Here is a 22,640-nt window from a genome sequence, read left to right as displayed (position 1 = left end):
CCCTGGCGTTCTCCCCCCCGGAAGTTCTTATTTGGGTCTCACCTCGGGTCTGGGATCAGATTTAGCTCCTAAAGCCTCTCACACAGCCTTTGGTCCTACTCTTGAGGCTGGAGGAGCCAGAAAGACTCAGGGAAGTATGCCCCAAGGGAAGTTTACAAGCCCTGCCCTGGGTAGCTGGGCAAATCTTGCCCGTTCCTCGGCCTCTTCCAGGCTCCTCTCCTGTCCCGGCCAGTGTCAGGCTGCACCTGAGGCGAGGCGGGATGGGCACCTGCTGCCTGTGGAGATGGGCTACCCTGGCCTGGTCCCCACAGGCTGACCCTCTCCTCCCCCACCAGTTCACGTGCAACTCCAAGGACCTGTTTGGCTGCCTGGTGGACGAGCACAACATCAGTGCCAGCCAGGTCAACGCGTGCCACGTGGTGGAGTCAGCCGGCAACTACAGTCTGGGTGACGAGCGGGGCTTCTGCGGCAGCCCCTGGCCCAACTGCAACTTCCCCGAGGTACTGGGCAGGGAGGGACTGGACACGGATGGGGACCTGCCACCCCAGCCCTCTCTGCCCTTGGCTACTCTGATGGACAGTCAGGGGCCCTCAAGCTCACTGCCATTCCAGAGACCTCCTTCCCCCTCAGTCTCTCTCACTCTTTGTGCCAGACACCAGTGAACAAGGCCAACCTCCTCAGTACAGCAGTAACAACAATAATAGCACAGCTATTGTTTATATGGTATTTACCATGTGCCAGACACTGTGCTAAGGGCTTCACATTTACTCATTTAATCCTCACAGCAACCCTATGACAAAGATACTATTTTATACAGATGACACTGAGGCACAGAGAGGTTAAGTAACTTGCCTAAGGTCACACAGCTAGTAAGTGGCAGAGCCAGAGCTCCCACCCAGGTCACCTAGCTTCAGAATTCTTGCTCTTAACCTGAAGGCAGAGCTGTTTCTCAACCCTCAGCCTCAGCCGCATACCTGATACTGCCTCAGAAGGACCTGTCTGACCCCTCTGCTGTGGGTCAGAGAGCAGAGGGGAGCAAAGGGAACTCAATCCCAAACCAGTACTACCACCAAGTTCACCCATTCAAAGTATAATTCAGTAGCTTTTAGTATATTCACAGACTTTTGCAGCCATCATCATAATCTAATCTTAGAACATTTTCGTCACCCCAAAAAGAAATCATGTACCTACAGGTTATTGGGGTTAAAAACTGGCGAGAACCTTTCGAGAGCAGTGTGCATTAAGCGCCTACGGTATGCGAGGTGCTTCGTTCACCCTGCCGTGCTTCCTCAGGGAGCTGTTTTGCAGCGACCAGCAGGGCCAGGCTTCCAGCCCAGGGTATTTGCTCCAAGCATTGGGTGCTTCCCACAACCTGGCTCCCTGACGGGGCTCACGTGAAACCTGTAAGATGATGGCAGTTTTTGCCCTTTTCTGGGGACAAAGCCCATGCTTTCATCCAATTCCCAAAGGGCCCATGACTTATAACAAGGGTTCAGAACTGCAGTGAGGGCCCCGTGGGCTGTCACAGTGCTGGCCTCCCTCCCCCGCCCCAGGGAATGGACCTGATCCTACTCCCCTGTACACATGGGCAAGGGAAACTCAGTGAGGGGTAGGGCTCACCCTCACCCGTGCTCACCTAGACCAGTTGTCCCTGGGCCCCCGCCAAGCCCTCCCTCTGCCCAGGCAGCCATGCTCCAGCACCCACCCTCTGCTCCCCACCTCTCTTCCCTCTCACATCTGGCGACAGCCCACAGGAGCTGCTGCCTGAGGGCTGTTTGCTGAGAAGCAGAGGCTGTTTTTGGTCTTGCACATGCCCCTTGGTGGTTGCTCCATGGGAGAGCGGGGGAACAAAGCAGTGGTGTCAGGGCCTGTTCTGGTTCCTCGTTTGTGGCAGATGCTTGGTCACAGCCTTCAGCTCTCACCAACCCGACCAATTTCAGGCCCTCAGATCCCAGGCCCTACCAGCTACAGACCCCTCGGGCTGACCCCATCCCACAAGTGTTGTTCTGATTCAGCAACTCCTCACAGACCCTGAGGTGGACCTCAGTATTAAGCCTTGGCCTCCTGGATGTCTGGGCCCAGGGTCTGAATAGGAGTCCAGGCTGGCGCTTGGGTTCCCCTCCCCATCCCCCAAGGACAGGACTATTATCCTTAGGGCTGATGTATCGGGTTGTGCCTTCCCTACTCCTTCCTCTGCCCCTTTCCTGCTGCTGAGTTGAGGCTGGTCCCTCCCCCTTCCAACCGCCAGGGGCCTCTGCAGTCCCTCTCTGGGTTCCTGAAGGCCTAGGCAGAAGGGACTGTCCCACTGCCAGCCACCAAATTTGGCCTCCAGCCCAAGGCAGAGGCAGCGAACAGTGAGTCGCTCTGCCTGATGCAGAAATAACAATGCTAAATCTAAAAGAGAAAAATAATAGATGCTGACATGACTAGGACTAGTGTCAGGGGACAACAGAGCAGAAGTCGACCTCTGAGATCGCCTGGTTTGGCCCCTTGGTTGTCTGAGAAAGAAACTGAGGCTCAGAGACCAGGATTTCCCCACAGTACAGGGAAGAGCACAATCCCTCATCTGAAACCTTTTGGGTCAGATATGTCTTGGACTTGGGAATTTTTCAGATTTTAAAAGGTTACCTCACACCCCAGTGCAGTATGGGCAGCACCTGATAATGAAACACAGAACTATTTCTGCAGCAAAATGTATGAATAGTCACAGGAAGCAGGATAAAGGTGATAATTCGCATCACATCAGTAGGTCAGTTTGGCCACCAAATAAGGTCAGTTCAGATGTTGCCACCACATGTTATGTTGCAGATCAGGGGCTGAAGCCTGCGCTCCCACAGTAATGGAGGGCACCACGCACTGTGCCAGGGGCTTCATATTGTGTAATCATCACAGTAAGCCCATGAGATAGAAGGTTTTGCATATGGGGAAACTGAGGCTTAGAGAGGTTGAATAAATGGCTTAAGTCACACAAACAGTCCATAATGAATCAGGGCTGAAACTCAAGTCTGCCTGAGCCTGGAGCCCTGCTCTAACCATTGGGCAACACTGCTGGTAGTGCTCCTCCTCAGCCTGGAGCCCCACCTCCTGGTTCCTACCCAGGGCCACTCACACCACAGTACAAGTTTGCATCAGCAGAAACATCCCCAGACCCCCTGTTTCACCTGAGGCCAGCTCAGACTGGAGGGATACTGGGGGGCGGGGCCGGGGGAGGGCGGGGCCGGGGGAGGGCGGGGCCCAGGGCGCTGAAGCCGCTGCCCTCTCTCCACAGTACTTCACCTACAGCGTGCTGCTCAGCCTGCTGGCCTGCTCCGTGTTCCTGCAGATCAGCTGCATCGGGAAGCTGGTGCTCATGCTGGCCATCGAGCTCATCTACGTGCTTGTCATTGAGGTGCCCGGTGTCACGCTCTTTGACAATGCCGACCTACTGGTCACAGCCAACGCCATGTAGGTGGCACCCGCCTCGCGCTCTGCACGGGGTCTGGGGCATTGCAGAGAGGCAGGAAGAGCGGGAGGCTGGGTTCCTGGGCTGCAGGGGGCTTGCCAGGGGAGTGTTCTGTTGCTCCCAGCTCTGACCACCGGGGCAAAGCAACACAGTGTCTTGTTTCTTTCCCTCCATTCCTCCCCCAGTGGTGAGGGTGGCCTCAGGGCTACTAGGTCCCCTGTCCCTCTGCCTCCAGCCTCCTACTCAGTCCTGACCTCAGGCTTCGGTGAATTGTTCCTCATCTGTCCAGGGCAGCCTTTGATGACCTATTTTTATCTAACTGCCCTTGCACCTCAGGCCCAGAGGGGTCAAGGTCCAACAGAGCTGGAAAGCAAGGTGTGTGGGAGCAAAGGAACAGCCTTTGCTGTTCGTGGGCACTTGTCCTGCCTCGAACCAGGCAGTTGGACATACGTTATCCCTTTCATCCTCATAGCAACTCAGCAAAGTAGGCAGGGCCACCCTGGACAGTTGGGTAGTTTGTGCACTGCTCAAAGGCTCCTGGCTGTGATGGTGAGCAGTTAAATCCTACAGCCCAGAGGTGGCAAGTATGGGGGTTGTGCCCCAGGCTATCTAGCTGGCAGTCAGCCTGGTCATATAGTGACAGATGTCAGATTTCCAGGGGAGGTAGCTCCATGAGGGGAAAGAGCTCTGATTTTGGGTCAAATTGAGTTTGAATCTCAGCCTCAGACACACATTTGGCTATTTTTCCTGAACCTCATTATTTTTTCCCAGTAAAATGGGAATAATAATACCTATAGTAGTAAAATGTATGTAAAGTGCCTGATATGTAGTACCTTTTTCTTCCCATTACCATCCCCCCCAACACACACATACATCAGGAAGAGCAAAACACGTGAGTGACAGGTCTGTGTCCCCTGAGAAAATGCAGCGAACTGTACTTTCTCTGAGTTAGAGGAAGGGATCCATTCATCCATCTATCCATTCACTGAAAAATATTTATCGAGGGCCTACCCTGTTCCAGGCACTGAGCTTGGCAGTGAAGGTACAGTCATGGATAAAATAGGCAATAACTCCAGTGTCGGAAATGTTACCTTCTTGTGCAGAGTGTCGCCTGAGAAAATGAAGATGTTGTGAAGGATCTAAGTCAGATGCAAGGAAGAACTTCTCCACAGCTGTGCAGGGCTGTGGGCAGATGACAGGGAGACGCTGTAGCATCATGAGCGGTGCAGGCTGCAGTCCCTTGGGGACAGGAGAGGGAGGAGGTCGACCCTTCTCCCTGTGGATCAGGGCGGGAGCTGGGAACTTTGCCTCTTCTTTCTCTCCTGCCCCGCCCCTCCCCAGAGCCCCTCCACTCCTCCTGCTGAAGCAGCCACAGAGAATGGAGGTCCTTTCTGGGTTGGGAGACCCTGGCGTGGCTCTAGGGCAGTACTGTCCACTAGATAAATCATGCAAGCCACAGATGTAATTTAAAATTTTCTAGTAGCTATATTAAAAAGGCAAAACAAGCAATTAATTTTAATAATGTATTTATTTAACCAATATATTCAGAATATTATTTTCATATATAGTCAGTTTAAAATTATTAATGGAATATTTGACATTTTTCCACACTAATTCTTCAAAACCTAGTATCTATTTTACACTTACAGGACATTTTAACCTGTACTAGCCACAATTTAAGCTCAGTAGCCACATGTAGCTAGTGGCTACCATACTGGAGAGTGCAGGTGTAGTGTTTCTCCTCTGGGTGGCAGTGACTGGCTGGGGTGGGAGAGGGGACAGGCTTCTGCCCAGGTGGATGTGCTGGGAGGGCCCCAGGGTCCCACGTAAGGGCTGGGTGATTTGTGGTCATGGTGACCAGATGCTAATTGGGGCTGGCCTTTCTGCAAGCCTCCCATCCTGAAAGTGACCTTGGATTGGGAAGAGGGGTGCTGGGGGCGGCGGGGGGGGGTGGCAAAGGAGCAGCAGTGGTGGGGGCAGAAGTAGGAGGCGCGGGGAAGCAGAGCTGGGTGTAGAGGGGCACAGCAGGGGGTGGGGGGCAGCAGAGCAGGCTTGGAGGCTACTGATGCAGGGAGCAGCCCTGAACAGCCCTCCCCAACTCCTGTTCACAGAGACTTCAACAACAACGGGACCTCCCAGTGGTGAGTTGAAGCTGTTTCTCCGAGTTCCCTGATACAACCCCTGCCTGCCCTTGGCACCGAGCAGCCAGAGGCCACCAGCTCAGGCCACCAGCCCAGCAGAGAAGGCAGCAGTACCCAGGTGGGAGGGGGCCTTGGTGGCAAGGTGGGTGATGAAGGAGGAGGCCCTCCCCTCCCTAGGTACTAAGGGGGCCTCACTGGGTAGGTGCCCTTCTTTTATGATCTCTCTACCACCCCAAGATGATTTATAGACTCAGTGACCAAGGTCATCAGGATCCATAGGTCATTCCACAGGCCTCAAGCTCTCCCCAGGGGCATGCATGAGATCCTGGCGCATGAGAACAGGTGCCCCTTCTGCCCCCAGAGGAGAGGAGCAGAGGAAAGGCCTGCAGGGTGTGTAGGTTAGGCCCTGCCTCGGGGCTGCTCCTGGGCAGGGAGTCTACACAGCCTTCAAGGTTTGGGCTCTTTGCTGGGACAGGAGCAGGGTCAGGGACAGCTGTTTTTATTGGGAGTATTAATAATGTTAACAGAAATATAGTCAGACAATAATAGCTACTAGTTTTGGATTTTCTACTGTTTGTCAGACACTGTACAAGGAGTTTACGTAGTGTCTGTAATTCTTACCACAATCTTGAAATATGGGTGTTATCCCATTTTACAAATTAGGAAACTAAGGTTCAGAGAGGTTAAGAGGACTTGCCCAAGGTTGCCCAGAGATGGTCAGTATGGCCTGCCTGGCTCCCCTGTTACAACCCCTGTCTTGTCAACTGAGAAAGACCTGAGATGTACACGCTGCCTTTTACAAGGGCCTCGTTCATCCCCTGATGTAACCAGAGGGAAGCGCCCCAGTGATGGGGGAGAGGGAGCCATCAGGAGAAGAGTGCTGGCTGCTGAGCTGCAGGCTGAGCAGGGGCTGCCCACCGAGAAGGCTTCCTGGAGGAGGCACACCTCAGGCAGTTAGAGCAGGAGGGTGAGGATAGGGGGGCTGGAGTGGGAGGTAGAAAAAAAGGCCTGAGGGGCCTCAGAGCCCGGCATGAAGTGCCAGGACATCTACCTCCCGCCTGCAGCCCTGAGCACGCGACCAAGGTGGCGCTGAAGGTGGTGACGCCCATCATCATCTCGGTCTTTGTGCTGGCCCTGTACCTGCACGCCCAGCAGGTGGAGTCCACCGCCCGCCTCGACTTCCTCTGGAAACTGCAGGTGGGTGGCCCCGGGCTGGGGGGTCAGGGGTGGGGTTGGAAGGGTGGGGCGGGGCCCCCAGGCCTCATGGCACTTTGTGAGTGAGCAGTTCATCCGCTGGGCTGGGCTGGGCCTGGGTTCTGCACTGACAAGGTGTCCTGCTCAGGCCTCATCCCAGCTGACCGGTGCCCCACGTCCCAGCGAGTCTGCTCCCTGCTCTCTGAGGCCAAGAGGCAAAACCCTGGAGCTCCAGACAAACCCACCCTTGACAGTGCCTGGTACCAGGACTCTGATGGGCCTGGGAGAGAGGCTCTTCAGTCACAAAGACCATGGGCGTCCAGATGCCAGGACAGAGGGGAGGCATGGACAGGCCCAGTTTGTGGCAGAGGCAGCAAGGAGTCAGGAGGGCAGGGGGAAAAGAGTGGCAGGAGGAGAGGAGAGAAGTAGGGGGAGTGCAGTCCTGGGGCCGCGGAGGCCTTAGTGTAGGAGTTGGTGCCAGAGGCTTCTGAGCAGGGCTCGATGTGACCTAAACTGGGCTTGAAGACCCCTCCAGGGGAAGATGGCTGGAAGGGGCATCAAAGATCGTCGACAGGAAGTCCAGCCAGGTGGCTGTGCCCTGGCCTTGATGAGAGGTGGCCCAGGCAGGGGCAGAGGTGCTGGGTGCTGGGTGCCCAGGTGGGGCTGGAATCCAGCCAGCGCTCTGCCCTCCAGGCTCTGTGCCCTGCGCCCTGATTGTGTCCACCTGCAGGAGGGGTGCTGCTGGGCCATGCACAGGGTACTCCAGGTGCTACAGCAGCAGCCCCTGTGGCCCCTTCCGACCTGCTGGACCACCTCAAAAGGTGCAGGAGAGGGCGCCCAAGGGCCCATGAGAAAGCCTGGTCTTGTCTTTTTTTTTTTTTATAAATTTATTTTATTTTATTTATTTTTGGCTGTGTTGGGTCTCCGTTGCTGTGCGCGGGCTTTCTCTAGTTGCGGCGAGCGGGGGCCACTCTTCGTTATGGTGCGCGGGCTTCTCATTGCGGTGGCTTCTCTTGTTGCAGAGCACGGGCTCTGGGCATGTGGGCTTCAGTAGTTGCGGCACGCGGGCTCAGTAGTTGTGGCTCGCGGGCTCTAGAGCGCAGGCTCAGTAGTTGTGGCGCACGGGCTTAGTTGCTCCGAGGCATGTGGGATCTTCCCGGACCAGGGCTCGAACCCGTGTCCCCTGCATTGGCAGGCGTATTCTTAACCACTGCGCCACCAGGGAAGCCCCAAGAGAAAACCTGGTCTTAGATGGGAGTGAAGGTGGGGCTCAGACCTGTTATTCCAGCCCAGCCGCTTGCAAGGCATAGCTTAGCCCGGCCTTTTTTGCCTCCCCTGGCCTGGCCCCTGTGTGCAGACCACTTCTTCAGCTCATCTGCAACTTGCTTAGGCCTCCTCCATCCTCCGCTTCCTAGTAACGTTGAGATTAAAGTCTTCGGGCTGGGGCAGGAGGCCCTGGATTTTCGCTGGATGCTGAGTTGAAGACGGGGGCATCTGGCTGCCCCTGCTATTGGGTGTCTCCGGTGGGGATGCCCTGAGGCTGGGGGAGCATGTTTTCCATGCAGAATGCCCTGGGTTGGGAGGGGCCTCGGGGGTACCCAGTGTGAGACTGCACCTTCTCTTCTCGGAGAGCAGCCTCCCAGCCTCCTCCCGACTTGCTCACGCCTCTCTTCTTGGGGAGGCTCCCAGGAGGTCCCCAGCTCTCTCCTGGGGGCTGACCAGGCTTTGTGGGGTCCAGGGCCAACACCCCTCCACTCCTCTGCTCACACCCCCTGCCTCCCCCAGGAGCCCCCAGGGACCCCTCCCAAGGTGGTTGCTGTTGGGTGTCCCTGTTGTGTTACAAAGGCCCCGAGAAAAGGGCGGAGGCCAGGGAGGGTGATCAGCTGCCCCTTGACCTGCACCCCGGGGCCTTGTCCAGCTCCTGAGGGCACAGGGTCAAACCGAGGCCGCCTGCCTGCTGAGCAGAGTAGCCTGGAGCCCCTACCTCTGGCTCCCCGGTGCCCAGGCAACAGCAGCTTTCTCGTAGCCCCGGAAGACCTGGAGGAGCCATGGGGCGGGGTGCCTGTCTCTCCCAGAGAGCTGAAGCCTTCCAGCTTTCAGCCAGGGTGAACCTCCCTGAACCAAAACAGCCAGGGAAAAAGGGGTGTGTTGTGGACAAGACTTCCTCCAGTCCCCTTGGTCTGAGGCCCCAACATCTGCCCAAAGCACTCCCGTTGCCTCCTGCGTCCCCGGCTGCAGCCTGGCCCCATCCATCCCCCCGCCGACCCCAGCTGCGCTGAGGGTTTGGGGAGGTTTGGAGACCCAGTTGATGTCGGGCACTTGTATTGTTAGTGTTTCTCTCCACATGTGGCTGCAGAAACAGGTTATTTCCACTCTTCATCTTTCCTCCCTGACTTCCTAACCCACACCCATGCACCACCACCCCCATTTTTATCTTCTTTTATGGGAGGAAGTTTTAAAAAATAATTTTAAACTTACAGAATAGTTAAAAGAACAGTATAAAGAACTCCACGAGTCCCTTCATCAGATTCCCCAGCCATTTGTCTACATTTGCTCCGTCACCCTCTCTCTCTCTTTTCTGAAACGATGCCCCATCACCCCCCTAAATTCTCTGGTGTCTACCTCCCAAAAGCAGGGACACTCTCTGCGTTATCCCCGTGCGAACTCCCAGTCAGGAAATCAACACTGTCCACCCACAATACCATCCCACCCAAAGAGCTGTTCACGTGTGTCAACTGTCCCAGTTCTGGCCCTGGATCCCATCTGGTGTACCCTATGCATTTAGCTGTCATGTCTCCTGTCTTTCTTTTCCTCTCACGTTTGCCAGTCTTAAAGAGGTCCTTATTCTGTGACCCTCAGTCTAGAGCCCTTGATATTTCCCATGTCCAGACTCAGGCTATGCCTTCTTGGAGGAAAACCGTGGATATGACACTGTGCACTTCTCAGAGCATCAGCCTGGGGACTCCTCTATGTTGGCCTGTCCCTCCCCTGGTGACATTTACCTTGATCACCCACTCAAGTGGGCGTCCGCCAGACTTCTCCACTGTCAGGTCCCCATCTTCCCCTTTGTACTCAATTAGCATTTTGTGGAAAGATACTCTGGTATTATGCCAATATTCTGATCTCCAGCAAACCTCACCCACCAGCCTCAGCATCCACTGCTGACTCCTGCCTGCCAGGTAGCGATGACCTATGTCTGTCATTCCTTCTGCATTTGTTAATCGGCATTCTCCTGTAAGGCAGAGCTCTCCTTCTCCCCCTCTCATTTACTTGGTCATTCATTTATCTACATCAGCATAGACTCATAGATTCCTATCGAATTCATTGGGGTTTACTCTGCTCCTCTCATTATTTATTTTAATGCTTTAATTGTCCTGGCTTTGGTCGGTGTGTCTTCAGTTGGGTCCATCATTCTTTGAGCATCTTCTTACTTTCTGGCACAAGATGATGTCTGGGGCTCATCATGTACTTTCCCTTCAAAGTGCCCCAATTCTTTTTAGTGGAGAATGGTATTTAGACACCCAGATCAGGGCACTCAGTGTGCTCACTGTTCTAGGTCCTCTCTGTGGACAAAGCTAGGAAATGTATGTAGGTATATAGGAACATAGAAACAAACATACACATACACACATACATATAGATGGATACTGCTCCAATATCTGTCTGTTGATATTTAAAACCATGAGTTTATAGCAGCACCCCCATTGCCAATGCAACACCTCAGGCTTCTTTCTAGCCTTCTCCCTTCCATGCATGCAAATATCATCTCTGGCAGTGAGAACCTCCCCTTCCATTCCTTTCATATATTTACTCATTTGCTTGATGGAACCGACCTCCCAACCACCCCAGCCCCCTTCTCTGCCCTACCATGCCCTCTCCCCCTCACTGCCCTGCTTCGTTGCACACTGGACATACCACACGTGGCACCCCTTCCTCTGATCACTTCCTTCTTCAGGCACCAAGGGCTCTGCACAAGGGCGGGAAGGAAGGGAAAATTGGAAGGGAAGTGGCTGACCACTTCCCATTTTGAAAACAATTAAGAAGGCCATGCACACTGTGTGTGTGTCTGCGGGGGGGGGGGGGGTGAGCGTGTCTTTACCTGCTAGGTGCGTCAGCCTCTCTCCACTCAAGCTCTCTGACAGGCTCATGATGCGTCCACCTCCTTCCATCTCCCCTTGTGCTCCAGGGCTTTGGGGAGGGATAAACAATAACCTGAACGCAGGTCCTTGGGATGGGTGAGTGATGGTCCATTCCCCACGCGCAGTCTTATGCAGCAGCCCATTTAGCTGTTGGGTCTGTGGTCGTGATGGGTGGGTGCGGTGCTGACGGGGAGGTGGGGAGCCTGGGGTTCTTAGCTTCCCTGAAGCACCTGCACGAGGAACACACCCTAACCTGCAAGGCCCCCTCCACTCGGCCTCAGCTCTCGGGAGAGCCCATTTCTTGTCCCCTCCCACAGCATTGAACTTACTAGGACCAGCAAGCGTCTGTGGACCCCTAAGCTATCCTGCCTGGGCAGAGCCCAGCCCTAGAAGCAGCTGGCTATGCTGGCAGCTGCCAGCATGTCTTGGGCAGAGTTCCCCAGATGTGGCAGGCATACCTGGCCAGGGCCTCTGCGCTTGGCGTGCATTCCCAGCCGTGTCTCTGCTCCCTGAGTCGCCACCCACAGCCTCCACAGCCACCCTGCCTGCCACGTTGGGCAGAGGCTCTCTGGGAAGGCACGTGTCACATTTCTGCCACCTGCAGGCTGATCAGAGGAGCTGAGGTGCTCCAGGGTCCCCAGGCATGTGGTCTCAGCGGGCAGTAGGAGCAGGAGTGGGGGCAGTCCGGTGCATTTTCACAGGCAGATGGACCAGCGGGGGCTCCTCCACGGGATAGCAGGCGAGAAGTACAGGGATTCCCACTCCAGCCTTCTCCCTCTGGCACGCCTGTTCCCGAGCAGGAGCAGGTGGCACTTATTTATGGGGTGGGGGGTGGTCAAACTGTCCCACCTCATAGGAGCAGAGGTCACCTGGCACATAGCACATGCCCACTGGACCGCCCCCAGGCACCTGAGGGTCCAGGAGCTTCCTCGGGTGTGATCCCCATCCTTGTGGCCACGTTTCCAGTGGCTCCAGGAATGAAATGGGTCCTCTCACCTCAGAGGCAAGGCTTAGACCCTGAGCCTTAGGGTCCCTGAGCTTTCTCCTTCCCTGCTGGACCCAGTCCTGCAGCCTTGGTGGGTGTGCCAGCTCCTTCCCTGTAGGCAGCCACCGCCTACCGGGAGAGCCGGGACCCTGAGAAATAGTCCTGGCCCTTTTGGATGTTCTAGTTGCAGTGAACAGAAAGGCCTCCATGTGTAGTTAGGGAAGGCCCAGGCAGGCTGGCTAGATCTTTTAAACAGCCCTGCCAATGATCCTTTGCCTACCTGCCTGCCTGCCTTACCAACACTGTCACCCCCAGTTCAGGGGGCCATTTTGTTTGCCATTGAGGGGAGGAAGCCAGCAGACTCCAGTCTGTACCCCCGTGTTCCTTGAACATTCTGGTCAGCTGGCTCCTCGCATGCCGAGGTGCAGGACTACCTCTGTGCTTCAGCCTGTGGGCCACTGTTGGCCTCTTGACCTGAGGGCTCTGCACTGTCCCTTTATCCTGGAGAGTGAGCTTGTCCCAGACCCATGACCCAAGCTAGGGGAGAACCAAAGTCATCAGTGATGTCCTTGTCCCGTCCAGGTGGCAACCTCGGGGTACCTGCACCTCCTGGCCCTGCGGGTTGCGTCTGGCCCTGGGGTGAGTCAGCTCTCAGGGAACCAGGGAGAACGGGCAGCGCTTCGAGCCATTTTCTCTGTGGTCAGTCTGCTAAAGTGATTTTTCTCAAACTGCCTTTCTGATCGCATTTCCCGATATGAAGGGGAAAATGGAAAGTCGAGGAGCCTTTGGGTGGCTGGAGGGCCATTTGCGTGTGGTTTTGGACCATCCCTTTACCCTCCTGCCTTCTCCTCATCTGGGGCAGACAGGATCCTTCCAGCCTCTCCTCCGGGACCTGTGTCCACTCAGGGTTCCCTCCTTCAGGATCAATGCCCTCATAGGCGTCGCTTTCCAAGAGGCAGGCAGGAAGAGGTAGCTACCTACAGATCTCTCTTTTCTGTTGGTCAAAGTAAGAGATGCTCTTTACAGAAAACCAGGAAGTAGAGACAGCAGCGAGGATGCAAAGTCAGCACTTGCTGAAATCTTGGGCCTGCATTGGCACGTGGGCGGATTGCACTGCCTTTTTCTAAGCAGCACAATGCTTGCCCTCCCTCTGACCGAGTCCTCTGTCCCAGGCCACCGAGGAGAAGGAGGAGATGGAGGAGCTGCAGGCCTACAACCGGCGGCTGCTGCACAACATCCTGCCAAAGGATGTAGCCGCGCACTTCCTGGCCCGCGAGCGGCGCAATGATGAGCTCTACTATCAGTCGTGTGAGTGCGTGGCTGTCATGTTCGCCTCCATCGCCAACTTCTCCGAGTTCTACGTGGAGCTGGAGGCCAACAACGAGGGCGTCGAGTGCCTGCGGCTGCTCAACGAGATCATCGCCGACTTTGACGAGGTGCGGCCGGGCCCCGACGCCCCCTTTCCCATCACCAGATGTGAGCAGAGGCGTCAGGTGCTCTGTGTCCCAGGCACTGTCACAGGCATCTGCATACATTTCCACCCCATCACCATGTCACGATGGGGAGGACGAGGCCCCTGCACGTTAAGCGTCCTGCCTTGGGTCACTGCCTGCAAGCGGCAGAGCTGGGGTTTCAGCCCAGCTGTTTGAATTCGAAGTCTGTGCACGTTGGCTGCCCCATCGAGGCCCCGCCTGGCTGACCCACCCCCATCACCCACCATTCCTCTCACGCCATCTAGGGCTGGATGGGGCTCCAGGCTGGGACTCAGCATTTGAGAGAGTCCAAGGGAGGAGGAGTTCCCAGGCTAAAGGAGGAGGCAGGACAAAGATGCAAAGCCCTGAACAGCAGAGGCAGAAACAAAGACATTTTCTTCTTTGTTATTACTCCCTTGTTGAGCACCCAGTGTGTGCCAGGCCCTGGGGATACTGTGACCAGTAGAGCAGTCTCGGGGCTGGGAGCTCACCGCGTAGTGAGTGTGAGAGGGACGAGCCCAGCGGGAATACAGGGGCTGGGGTATGGAGCTGGGACCAGGCAGTGTCAGAAGCAGGCCCCGAGACTCCCGGGCGGTGGGGTAACTGGAGTTGGCTGCAATGGGTGTGGACAGGCTTCCAGCAGGTCCTGGAGACAGGAGAAGAGCGTCCTGCTGGACAGCGGTGAGGAGGTCTCCCTGGGAGGGATGGAGACCTGAGCCAGCAAAGGGGAAAATGGCTGCCAATCCCTGTCGGGGGACAGAGCCCCAGAGGTGACTAGTGACCTGGCCCCAGGGGCTCTTGTATGGGGCTGGGCTCGTAGCCCACAGCCACTAGACAGCCACAGGGTAAGTGCTGGAGAAGACCTGACTGTTGGGGAGCACCAGGGCTTTGCACTGAGTTGGTGACGGAAATGGGTCCCCTGTGTGAACTGGGGAGACACGAGGGGGCCATGCTGCTGCACTCCCCTGCAGACCTCAGTGCCCAACTTGGGGGTGACCCAGTTTGTCCTCTGTCTGTCCAGATCATCAGTGAGGATCGGTTCAGGCAGCTGGAAAAGATCAAGACCATCGGCAGCACCTATATGGCCGCCTCGGGCCTCAACGACTCCACCTATGACAAGGTGGGCAAGACCCACATCAAAGCTCTGGCTGACTTTGCCATGAAGTTGATGGACCAAATGAAGTACATCAACGAGCACTCCTTCAACAACTTCCAGATGAAGATTGGTGAGCCCGGCCCGGAGTCCCGAGGGCTTGTTGGGACTCCCACCCACCATCCCCCATGCCGCCACCATGACCCGATCCAAGCAGAGGCTAACACTGCAGTGTGTCCCTGCCCAAGGGGTGGGGGTAGGCCCCCATCACACAGCAGAGTTCTCCCAGGGCCTGGAGATGCCTCCTCTGCATGGTGGTAAGCACTGGACACCCTCTTTCTGAGTTCCCGCCTCTCCCACTCACTGTGCCTGCCAGAAAGGCTTTGTAGGGGGATGCTGTGTGCCAAGGGCAGAGGGGCCCCCTGTGGGAGAGGCGGGAACTCAGAGAGAGGTTATCGCTGAGCTCCAAGTGGTTTCTGTGCGCACGTGAGCAAGATCTTCTAGGTGCTGTGAAAGCTCTTCTGGTCTACGCAAACTGGGGAAAGAAACGGTGAGGATGTGGAGATAAGTCAAGTCCACGTATCTTCCTTGGATCCCTTCTTTGTCAAATGCCTTGGCCCTCGCTGGGTGGCTTTGAGGAGCTTCGTAGATGCTGTGGTGTCCTGGAGGCAGGGCCACTGCGGGAGAAAGTGGGGAGCTCTGAGCAGAGGCCCTGGGTCAGTTTCAAAATAGGCAGAGCCATACTCTACTTGTTCAGAAAATCTTTGAACCAAACCCTATATAATTTTTTTCATTTTTTGTATTAATTTTATTTTATTTCTTAATTGAAGTATAGTTGATTTACAATATTATATTAGTTGCGGGTATACATCACAGTGATTCAATATTTTTATAGATTATACTCCATTTAAAGTTATTATAAAATATTGGCTATATTCCCTGTGCCGTACACCTTTTGGTATTCAATTTTGTTGTTTTATTACCCCAACCTTTTATTCTGACACGTTTCAACTCTACAGAAGAGCTGAAAGAATAGCACAGGGAAAACCCACGTATATCAGCACACTTGCCTGTTCGCTCCCCTACTATATCCACAAAATGATCTCAGAATCACAACTCTGACTGTGTTGCTTGATAAGTTCAAGGTGTCTCAGCAGTTTGTTTTTTTAGCACGTATCTTGCCAAGGATGCCCAGGCTTTCAGGGTAAGAGTTCCGTTTTCAGAAGAAACTGCTTTGTCGAGCATTGCTCTCTCCTCCTTCTGAGGATGGTGGAGGTAAAGAATGCTTTCCAAAAGAGCAAGCCTTTGTTCTTGTCAAAATTTTAATGTATGATCGACCCCCCATCCAAGAAATATCTCAGGCCAAAAATTATTCAGATTTCAAATTTTTTAAAAAAGGAACAGAGATTCACCAACAAAAATACTGGTATTTCAATTCTAAAAATTAGCACATTAGACTGAAATATTGGATTCCTAAAAATCAATGTTGTGATCATGAATGTCCTCAGGAGATCTTTCGTTCTGGCCCGAGTGTTGGGAACTGGGCTTTCCCTGAGGAGCTGGCCGTGTGGGCCCGTGGACACATGCCTATGGACTAGACCAGGTTTTCGTTTTGCATCGGCTGCTGGAAAGCCAGACCAGAGCCAGCTGGGGGCCTGCTTTAACTGACGGGCAGCCTGTGCTTCTGTGTTAATGTCACTCTTGGTTTCCTGTGATGTTGCCATTCTTATTTTCCTTTCACCCCATCTCCCTCACCCCCATTGATCTGCACTTTTCTCCCAGTGTGTACTTATTTCTGTGAGCTGCCCCAGCTCCTTCATTGGACCAGGACTGGGGACTGAGTGGCAGGCAGATAAGTAGCTGGGCAGGCAGTTGGGAGCCTTGTGTGGCAGATCCCGTCCTACAGACTCAGGAACGTCTTCCCTGGGGAGCGTGGCTTTTGGCCAGTGAGGGCGACAGTCCAGCCTGGGAATAGCACGTGAGGTAATAAGCTACATGTGGTTTGATGGGACCAAAGAGGAGGGTCGTGGAGGGAACAGTTTCGAAAACTGATGACATTTCTGACTTAGTGAGTGGCCAAGGGGTGTATGTGGGAGCTTCTGCTGTGTTTGTGGTCCTGCCGCTCACACACAAGAAATAGTTAAGCAACAGCGAGGCTTAATAAGGCCCAGTGTGAGAGACAGTTTATGTAATAGGAGGGAGCACCCTGGGGCTTGGAGATGGGGCAGGACATGTCTAGCGAATGCCGGTTGAGGCAGATGTGTCCAGGAAGGACTTCGCCAGGAGAGAAGGAGGAAGGACACTTGAGGTGGAGACCAGCACGGCAGAGGCTCAGGGGCAGGGTTGCCCAGTGTTGTCTTGGGCGGGACTGGGAAGGCGGACAGACCGGAGCAGAAGTGTAGGAGAGAGATGGAGAAGGAGAGCCCGTGTGGACGGTGCTGCAGCATCACCGCCCCGGCTCAGAGGCCTGAGGGAGGATTACCTGGAGAGAGGAGACTCTGGGGGCAGGGAAGTGGGTTAGGAGGTAGGTTCTAAGAACGAGAATGGTGGCACCCCTGAAACAGAGGAGCAAGGAAGAAGAAAATGGCGAGTCTGGTATATTGCGTCTGAATTGAAGGTGAAAACTTAAATGCCACCGAGAGAGGGGGAATTAAGGAAAGGCAATCAGACAACGCAAGAGGTTAACTGGAAACTTTGAAGAGGGCAGTCTAGCAGTGGATTTGCAGGAGCTGAACGTTGCCTGGGTGGCGAGGACACAGGAGCAGCGGCTATGTGAACGGGTTCCTGTGGTCTCAAGTTAGCAAGCATGCAATAGGAGCAGAGCAGTGGCAGCTGTGGGGTTAGGCACAGCCTCAGGGCGGGAGGACCCTGGGTGTCTTCAGGCCAAGAGTCAGGCGGAGAATCTGCCGAGTGTCGAGGGAGGAATGGTAGTGAGGGCAGGCAGGGCAAGAGTCAGTCTGAACCCTGATGAGCATTCTGACTTCTGTCCCCTGCAGGGCTCAATATCGGCCCCGTAGTGGCTGGGGTGATTGGGGCCCGCAAACCTCAGTACGACATCTGGGGCAATACAGTGAACGTGGCCAGCCGCATGGACAGCACCGGCGTGCCCGACCGCATCCAGGTGAGTGCAGGAGCGCCCACGTGGGGACCTCTGTGTGATGCTAAGTGGTCTTCCAGCGGGCCGCCCGCTGTTCCCAGTCAGAATTTCTGCAGCCAAATTTGAGGGTGATGGGGCAGTTGGCGCTGGTATCTTGGAAGCTTGGAGAACACAATTGTGTTTTGGTCCGTCAGTACCTTGGACAGATCTTCTACCTTGTGCAAAGCCCTCTACTGGCCACAGAAGGAATGGGGGGGATGAGGGCAGCCAGCTGCAGATGCCAAGCCAGGCATGCAGAGCGGACACGAGGCGGCTGCAACGAGCAGGGTCTTGCCAAATGGAGCCCACGGCACTCAGGGCCTAGCTCTGAGAACCAGACGAGGCCACTGGTCCCGGGATGGTGCTCCCACCAGCCTCAACAGCCAAGGCGCCTGGCCAGAGACCTGGAGACTTTCTCCTCTCTTCATCCTTTGCGGCTGGTGCTTGTGATTCCCAGGCCTGCCGCTCTTCAGCTGCTTTTCTTTGTTTTTCTCAGGCCTTCCTTGATTCTTTCTGCTCCAATCTGACACAGAGAGGCCCTGGACTGGGCTCTAGGCCGGCACCCCCGGGTCCCTGTGAGGCTGTGGCCGGTCATTTAGCCTCCCGGGCCTCGGTTTTCCCAAGTGCAGACTGGGCCATTGTTAAGGTCCTTGCTCACACTGACGCTGCTTAACTGGCCCCTAACTTCTATCCCCTGGGGGGCCTCTGAACAAAGGGGCTGACCCCAGCACAGCCCTGGCTGGCCTGTGGGTGCTGCCTGAGGGCCCTGGCCAGATGGCCTTCTCTCACCTCCATCCCTGTGCCAAAGCGGGGGGTGGGGGAAGGGACAGCAGGATGGGAGTGGGGGTCCTGAAGGGAGATGGGGAGACATGATGAGTGTTTACAGAGCCACCAACCCCACCCACAGACAGGTGTGAGGGGCTCAGTCAGTAACCACACGACAACCCAGCACCTCGCCTTTGCATGGGGCTTACCTTTCACAGAATATGCTGCCCCCTCCTCCCTGGTCCGACAGCAGGCATGTGATGGGGGCGCTGGCAGGGGGCGGGTGCTGGCTATGCTCGGAAGTGGCTCTTGGATCACCTTGTGGTGAGGCATTAGTCGTCCTGCTCCTCCTGTGCCCCCTGCTCTGGCCCTTCGCCCTGCAGTAGTGCTGTGTCATTACTGAAACCACCTGTGAGTTCCCCTCTTTGTTCCAAAAGCCAAAGCAGAGACAGGCAGCACCATCTGAAGTGAATCCGGGCTCTAGCATTTATTAGCTACGTTAACATCGGGCAAGTAACTTAGATTTTCTGAGCCTGAGGTCATAGTTCTTACCTCACAGAAGGATGAAATGAGACCAGCAGTGGTTCTCCAACTGTCTGTGGTGAAAAACCGGTTTCTAGAACTTTCTGATCACTCAGGAGTGAGACTTTGGTAAACCCTTGGGCACTGATTGTGGGGAGTCAGACGGCTGTGAGCTCCTGAGCGCCTCCCCTCAGCGTCTGCGTTTCTCCCACTGTGGACGATGACAGGCAGTTTGTGGGCCGCAGGCACACGTGAGGTGCTCGCCACGCCACGCAGCAGGGGTGGGCGCTGCCGTCCTTCCGGTTTCTGAGGCCCTTCGCTGGACGAGCCGCCCCGCAGGGGCACGCCGCCCACCGTTCCGAGTCGGAGGCAGTCAGGGCTCAGGTCATGGATGGCCTGTCCTCTCTCCTCGTTTGCCTCCTAGGTCACCACAGACATGTACCAGGTGCTGGCCGCCAACACGTACCAGCTGGAGTGCCGGGGTGTGGTCAAGGTCAAGGGCAAAGGCGAGATGATGACATACTTCCTCAACGGAGGGCCCCCGCCCAGTTAGCAGCCGCTGCGGACGCCAGGCAGCCTGGCCTCCAGAGAAACGGCGGAAGCCTCGCTCCAGCCCACGAGGCCGCCCTGAGATTTTCCACTTTGACTCCAGAAGCAGCTTCTGCCTTGGCGGGCGGGCGGTCTCCGTCCCAGGCCCCGGGGTGCCAGCGTCCTGCGAGCACCAAGCTGACCAAAGATGTCTCCCCCTGTAGTAGACGCCGCCAGACTCAGTTGGAATCTCGTTTTCTAACGGGCGCTGCGGCGCGTGCGCGGGCGGAGAGGCGCCGCTGGAGGGGCCTGGGCGCGCGGCAGCCCCGTGTGCGGAGCCGCGGGAGCACGGCCTCGGCGGGCGGGAGGCGGCGCCACCTGGCCCCGGGCCCTGGGGCTGCTTTTCTATGTGAGCCTTTAAACTTCAGAGCGAGGCCGCGGCCCTGCTCCGTGGTGGAGGGGGCCCCGGGCAGGAGTGCTGGCTTTGGAGGGACCGAGGCCTTCCTCGCGGGCTCCTCCCACACCCACACACACAGCCGGTGCCCCTGGAGGGGGCAGAACTGCGAGGGGGAGGCCAGAGGCCCCGGAGCAAGGAGTGGTGGTTCTGAGAAAAAGAAAATATTTATTAAATAAAACAAAACACGTTTCTGTGCCCTTCTTTAGACTATGCTAGTTGTATGCGTGTAAGAAACCCACAGGCAAAGCAGGATGCCACTGGGGAGGGAGGGCGGGGACCCCAACTTGTCTTTTTGTATTTTTTACTTTGTATTATTGAAAACCTTGGAGATCTAACAAATATACCAAATTCTATATTTTGTAAATTCTCTATATTAGAAAACAGCTGTGCACAGCAGGGCATTTGTGCTCATTTGTACTGTACGTATGTCAATGTACTGGAGTGTGTGTGTGTGTGTGTGTGTGTGTGTGTGTGTGTGTGTGTGTTTATGCTGCGGAACTGGTCTCATTCAGGACACCTGTCTCCCTCACTTCAGATTTCCCCAGGTCCAACCAGAACAGTGAGCATGTCCTTTCAGGGTACCATAGGTAGGAAGATGCATGCACACATTACCCCACCTCTCTCTCTCTCTCTCTCACACTCACACACACATACACACACACACACACACACAAACATACACACACACACACACACACACACATCACTTCCCCTAAGTAAAATGCAAACAAAATGAAAAGAAAACAAAAGCTTCTTTCCCATCTCAGGCCAAGTTGGAATCAAGGGAAGCAGCCTCAACCTGCAGTGGACAGTTCGGCCACCCTCCAGCCTTCCACTCCCTCAGATGTCAGTGTTTGCTGCCTGCAGAGAGGCAGCTCCTGCAACTGTGAGAGCTCAGCTGGCGTTGGGGGTGTGAGGAAACCTCGCCTGCCCAGCTCCGCTGTTGGCCGAGGTGCAGGTGGCTCTCTCGGGAGATGATCCCTCAGACTTGGGGATGTAATGTGCAGCCCTCAGGCAAGGAAAGGGCGGTGGCCTTACTCTCCACCTGCAAACCAGACAGAGGAAAGAGTAGAGGCCAGCTTCAGAGTCCATGGGGCAAAGCTAGCAGAAATTTCGTTTTGTCTGATTTTTGTTTTGGGGGGAGGGAGCAGTCAAATATACCAAGAAAAAGCTCTATTTTTTATACCCTATGAGGGAGGCATTTGGGAAATGATATACTATTACAGAGACATATTCAAACAGAATCCTTTGGTCCTGTGCCCAGATCTTCTCGTTGCTTCTCAGGGCAGCATTATTCTCGCCTCCAACATGGGCTTGAAGGAGGTGAGGAGCAGCTATATGCCAGCTGCGAAATGTTACTTTGATGCCCACTTGCACCACCTCTCACTGGACACTAGCACCACCCTCCCCTTTCCACACACTGTCTCCCACCCCAGTTTGAACACAGCTCTGAGAAGCAAAGCTTATGGACCTAAAACTGGCAGCCTTAGTCTCTCTGTGCTTTTGCTGCTCCAGCCTCTGGATTCTGCATCACGCCTCTTGCATCTGTCACAAGGGGCCGGCTCTCTCCATGGTGTTGTATTCAAGTCCCTGAACCCTCCATATGGCCCGCCAGTGGTGCTGGGTTTTCATTTTGCTCCCAACCTGAGTAATGTGTGTGCTGAGTTTCTCCTGTGTTTCCCCTGTTGGTCATGGCCTCCCTGGCCTTGTGGGGACCCATCCTCTCCATCCCGGCAGTGACTGGTGACAACGTGTAGTGCTAGCTCTTCATTCCCTCCAAGGGGTGTGCACACTTTTTATCCCTGCTCTTGCAAAAATGAATACAATTATGATTTCCCATGGAAATTGAAAAGTCTATTTAACTAATTTAACTATTAAACACTTTCACTGGTAACGTGTCCTGTTCTGATTTGCATCTTGGGCCGTGGGCCTGGCTCCAGCTGGAAGAACAGTGCACCCAGCACAGGAGAGGCACTGCAGAGGGAGCCTCAGAGGGTGGAGAGCGCCCCTGAGTGGGCACAGTGCACTGCTGTGGCGAGAATGTCAGCTGAAGACTGCAGTCATTGTAGCAGCAGGTGGGAGAACGCTGGTGACCTTGGACTGGTGACCTTTGACATGCCAAGGTGCAGGAGGCTGAGGGATGGAGAGATGAGGAGAGGGGCCAGGGGTGAAGGGGACAAGGGATGGAGGATGGAACCAGAAAAGATCCAGGGTCAAGGGGAGGATGTTTTAAAACAGGTGAGCCAAACATGTTTCTTTGCTAAGGGAATGAAAATTGAAAATACAAGAGGGAACACAGATCATCGAAAGGACCCAAGTAGGTGGCAGTGGGGGAGATGTAGGCAGGAGGTGAACTGACTTGACCTGGATAGCTAAGAACAAGGGCTACCATTTATTAGGCACTCTGCCAGAGCATGGGATAAGCACCCTACAAATATGACTTCATTTAATCGTCCTGGCCACCGCATTTCACTGATGAAAAAACAGGTTGAGATACTTGCTTAAGTCCACACAGCTGGTAATTAACAGATGAGATTAAAGCGGGCCTGTCTGGTAAGCCCACGCAGGGAAGTAAGTTCACGTGTGTCCAGGACTCCTCCTCCCCTGAGAGGAAGGGAAAGGTGGTAGGAAGCCAGGGGACACTTCTCAGCAATTCCCAGCTGCTGCACCCATCAAATGCAGGGTTATATTTGGGTTCAGGAAATAAAACCAGAGGGGCTTGGTCAAATTAAATTGAACACAAGTGAAAATGAAGGAATCGTTGAA

The 22,640-nt window shown here is 55.0% G+C and overlaps 1 protein-coding gene across 2 annotated transcripts in view; it reads left to right on the top strand.

The window, feature by feature from the left end:
- The window catches only part of ADCY5 (adenylate cyclase 5), a 153,660-nt gene extending 133,578 nt beyond the window's left edge, over positions 1–20,082 (top strand). The window contains exons 14-21 of one of the 2 annotated variants that reach the window (XM_061194259.1): positions 336–500; positions 3,269–3,444; positions 5,554–5,583; positions 6,648–6,780; positions 13,074–13,337; positions 14,395–14,783; positions 17,463–17,587; positions 19,314–20,082. In XM_061194259.1, the coding sequence (XP_061050242.1) occupies positions 336–500; positions 3,269–3,444; positions 5,554–5,583; positions 6,648–6,780; positions 13,074–13,337; positions 14,395–14,783; positions 17,463–17,587; positions 19,314–20,050 (2,019 nt within the window). In that variant the 3' untranslated portion in view covers positions 20,051–20,082. The remainder of the gene's footprint in view (positions 1–335; positions 501–3,268; positions 3,445–5,553; positions 5,584–6,647; positions 6,781–13,073; positions 13,338–14,394; positions 14,784–17,462; positions 17,588–19,313) is intronic. The other variant, XM_061194260.1, reaches the window with a different exon arrangement.
- The last annotated feature ends 2,558 nt before the right edge of the window (positions 20,083–22,640 follow it).

Source organism: Eubalaena glacialis, chromosome 6 (assembly GCF_028564815.1).
Source record: "Eubalaena glacialis isolate mEubGla1 chromosome 6, mEubGla1.1.hap2.+ XY, whole genome shotgun sequence".
NCBI lineage: Eukaryota > Metazoa > Chordata > Mammalia > Artiodactyla > Balaenidae > Eubalaena > Eubalaena glacialis.
The sequence above is the reverse complement of the archived record's forward strand: the minus strand, read 5'-3'. Positions and strand labels throughout refer to the sequence as shown.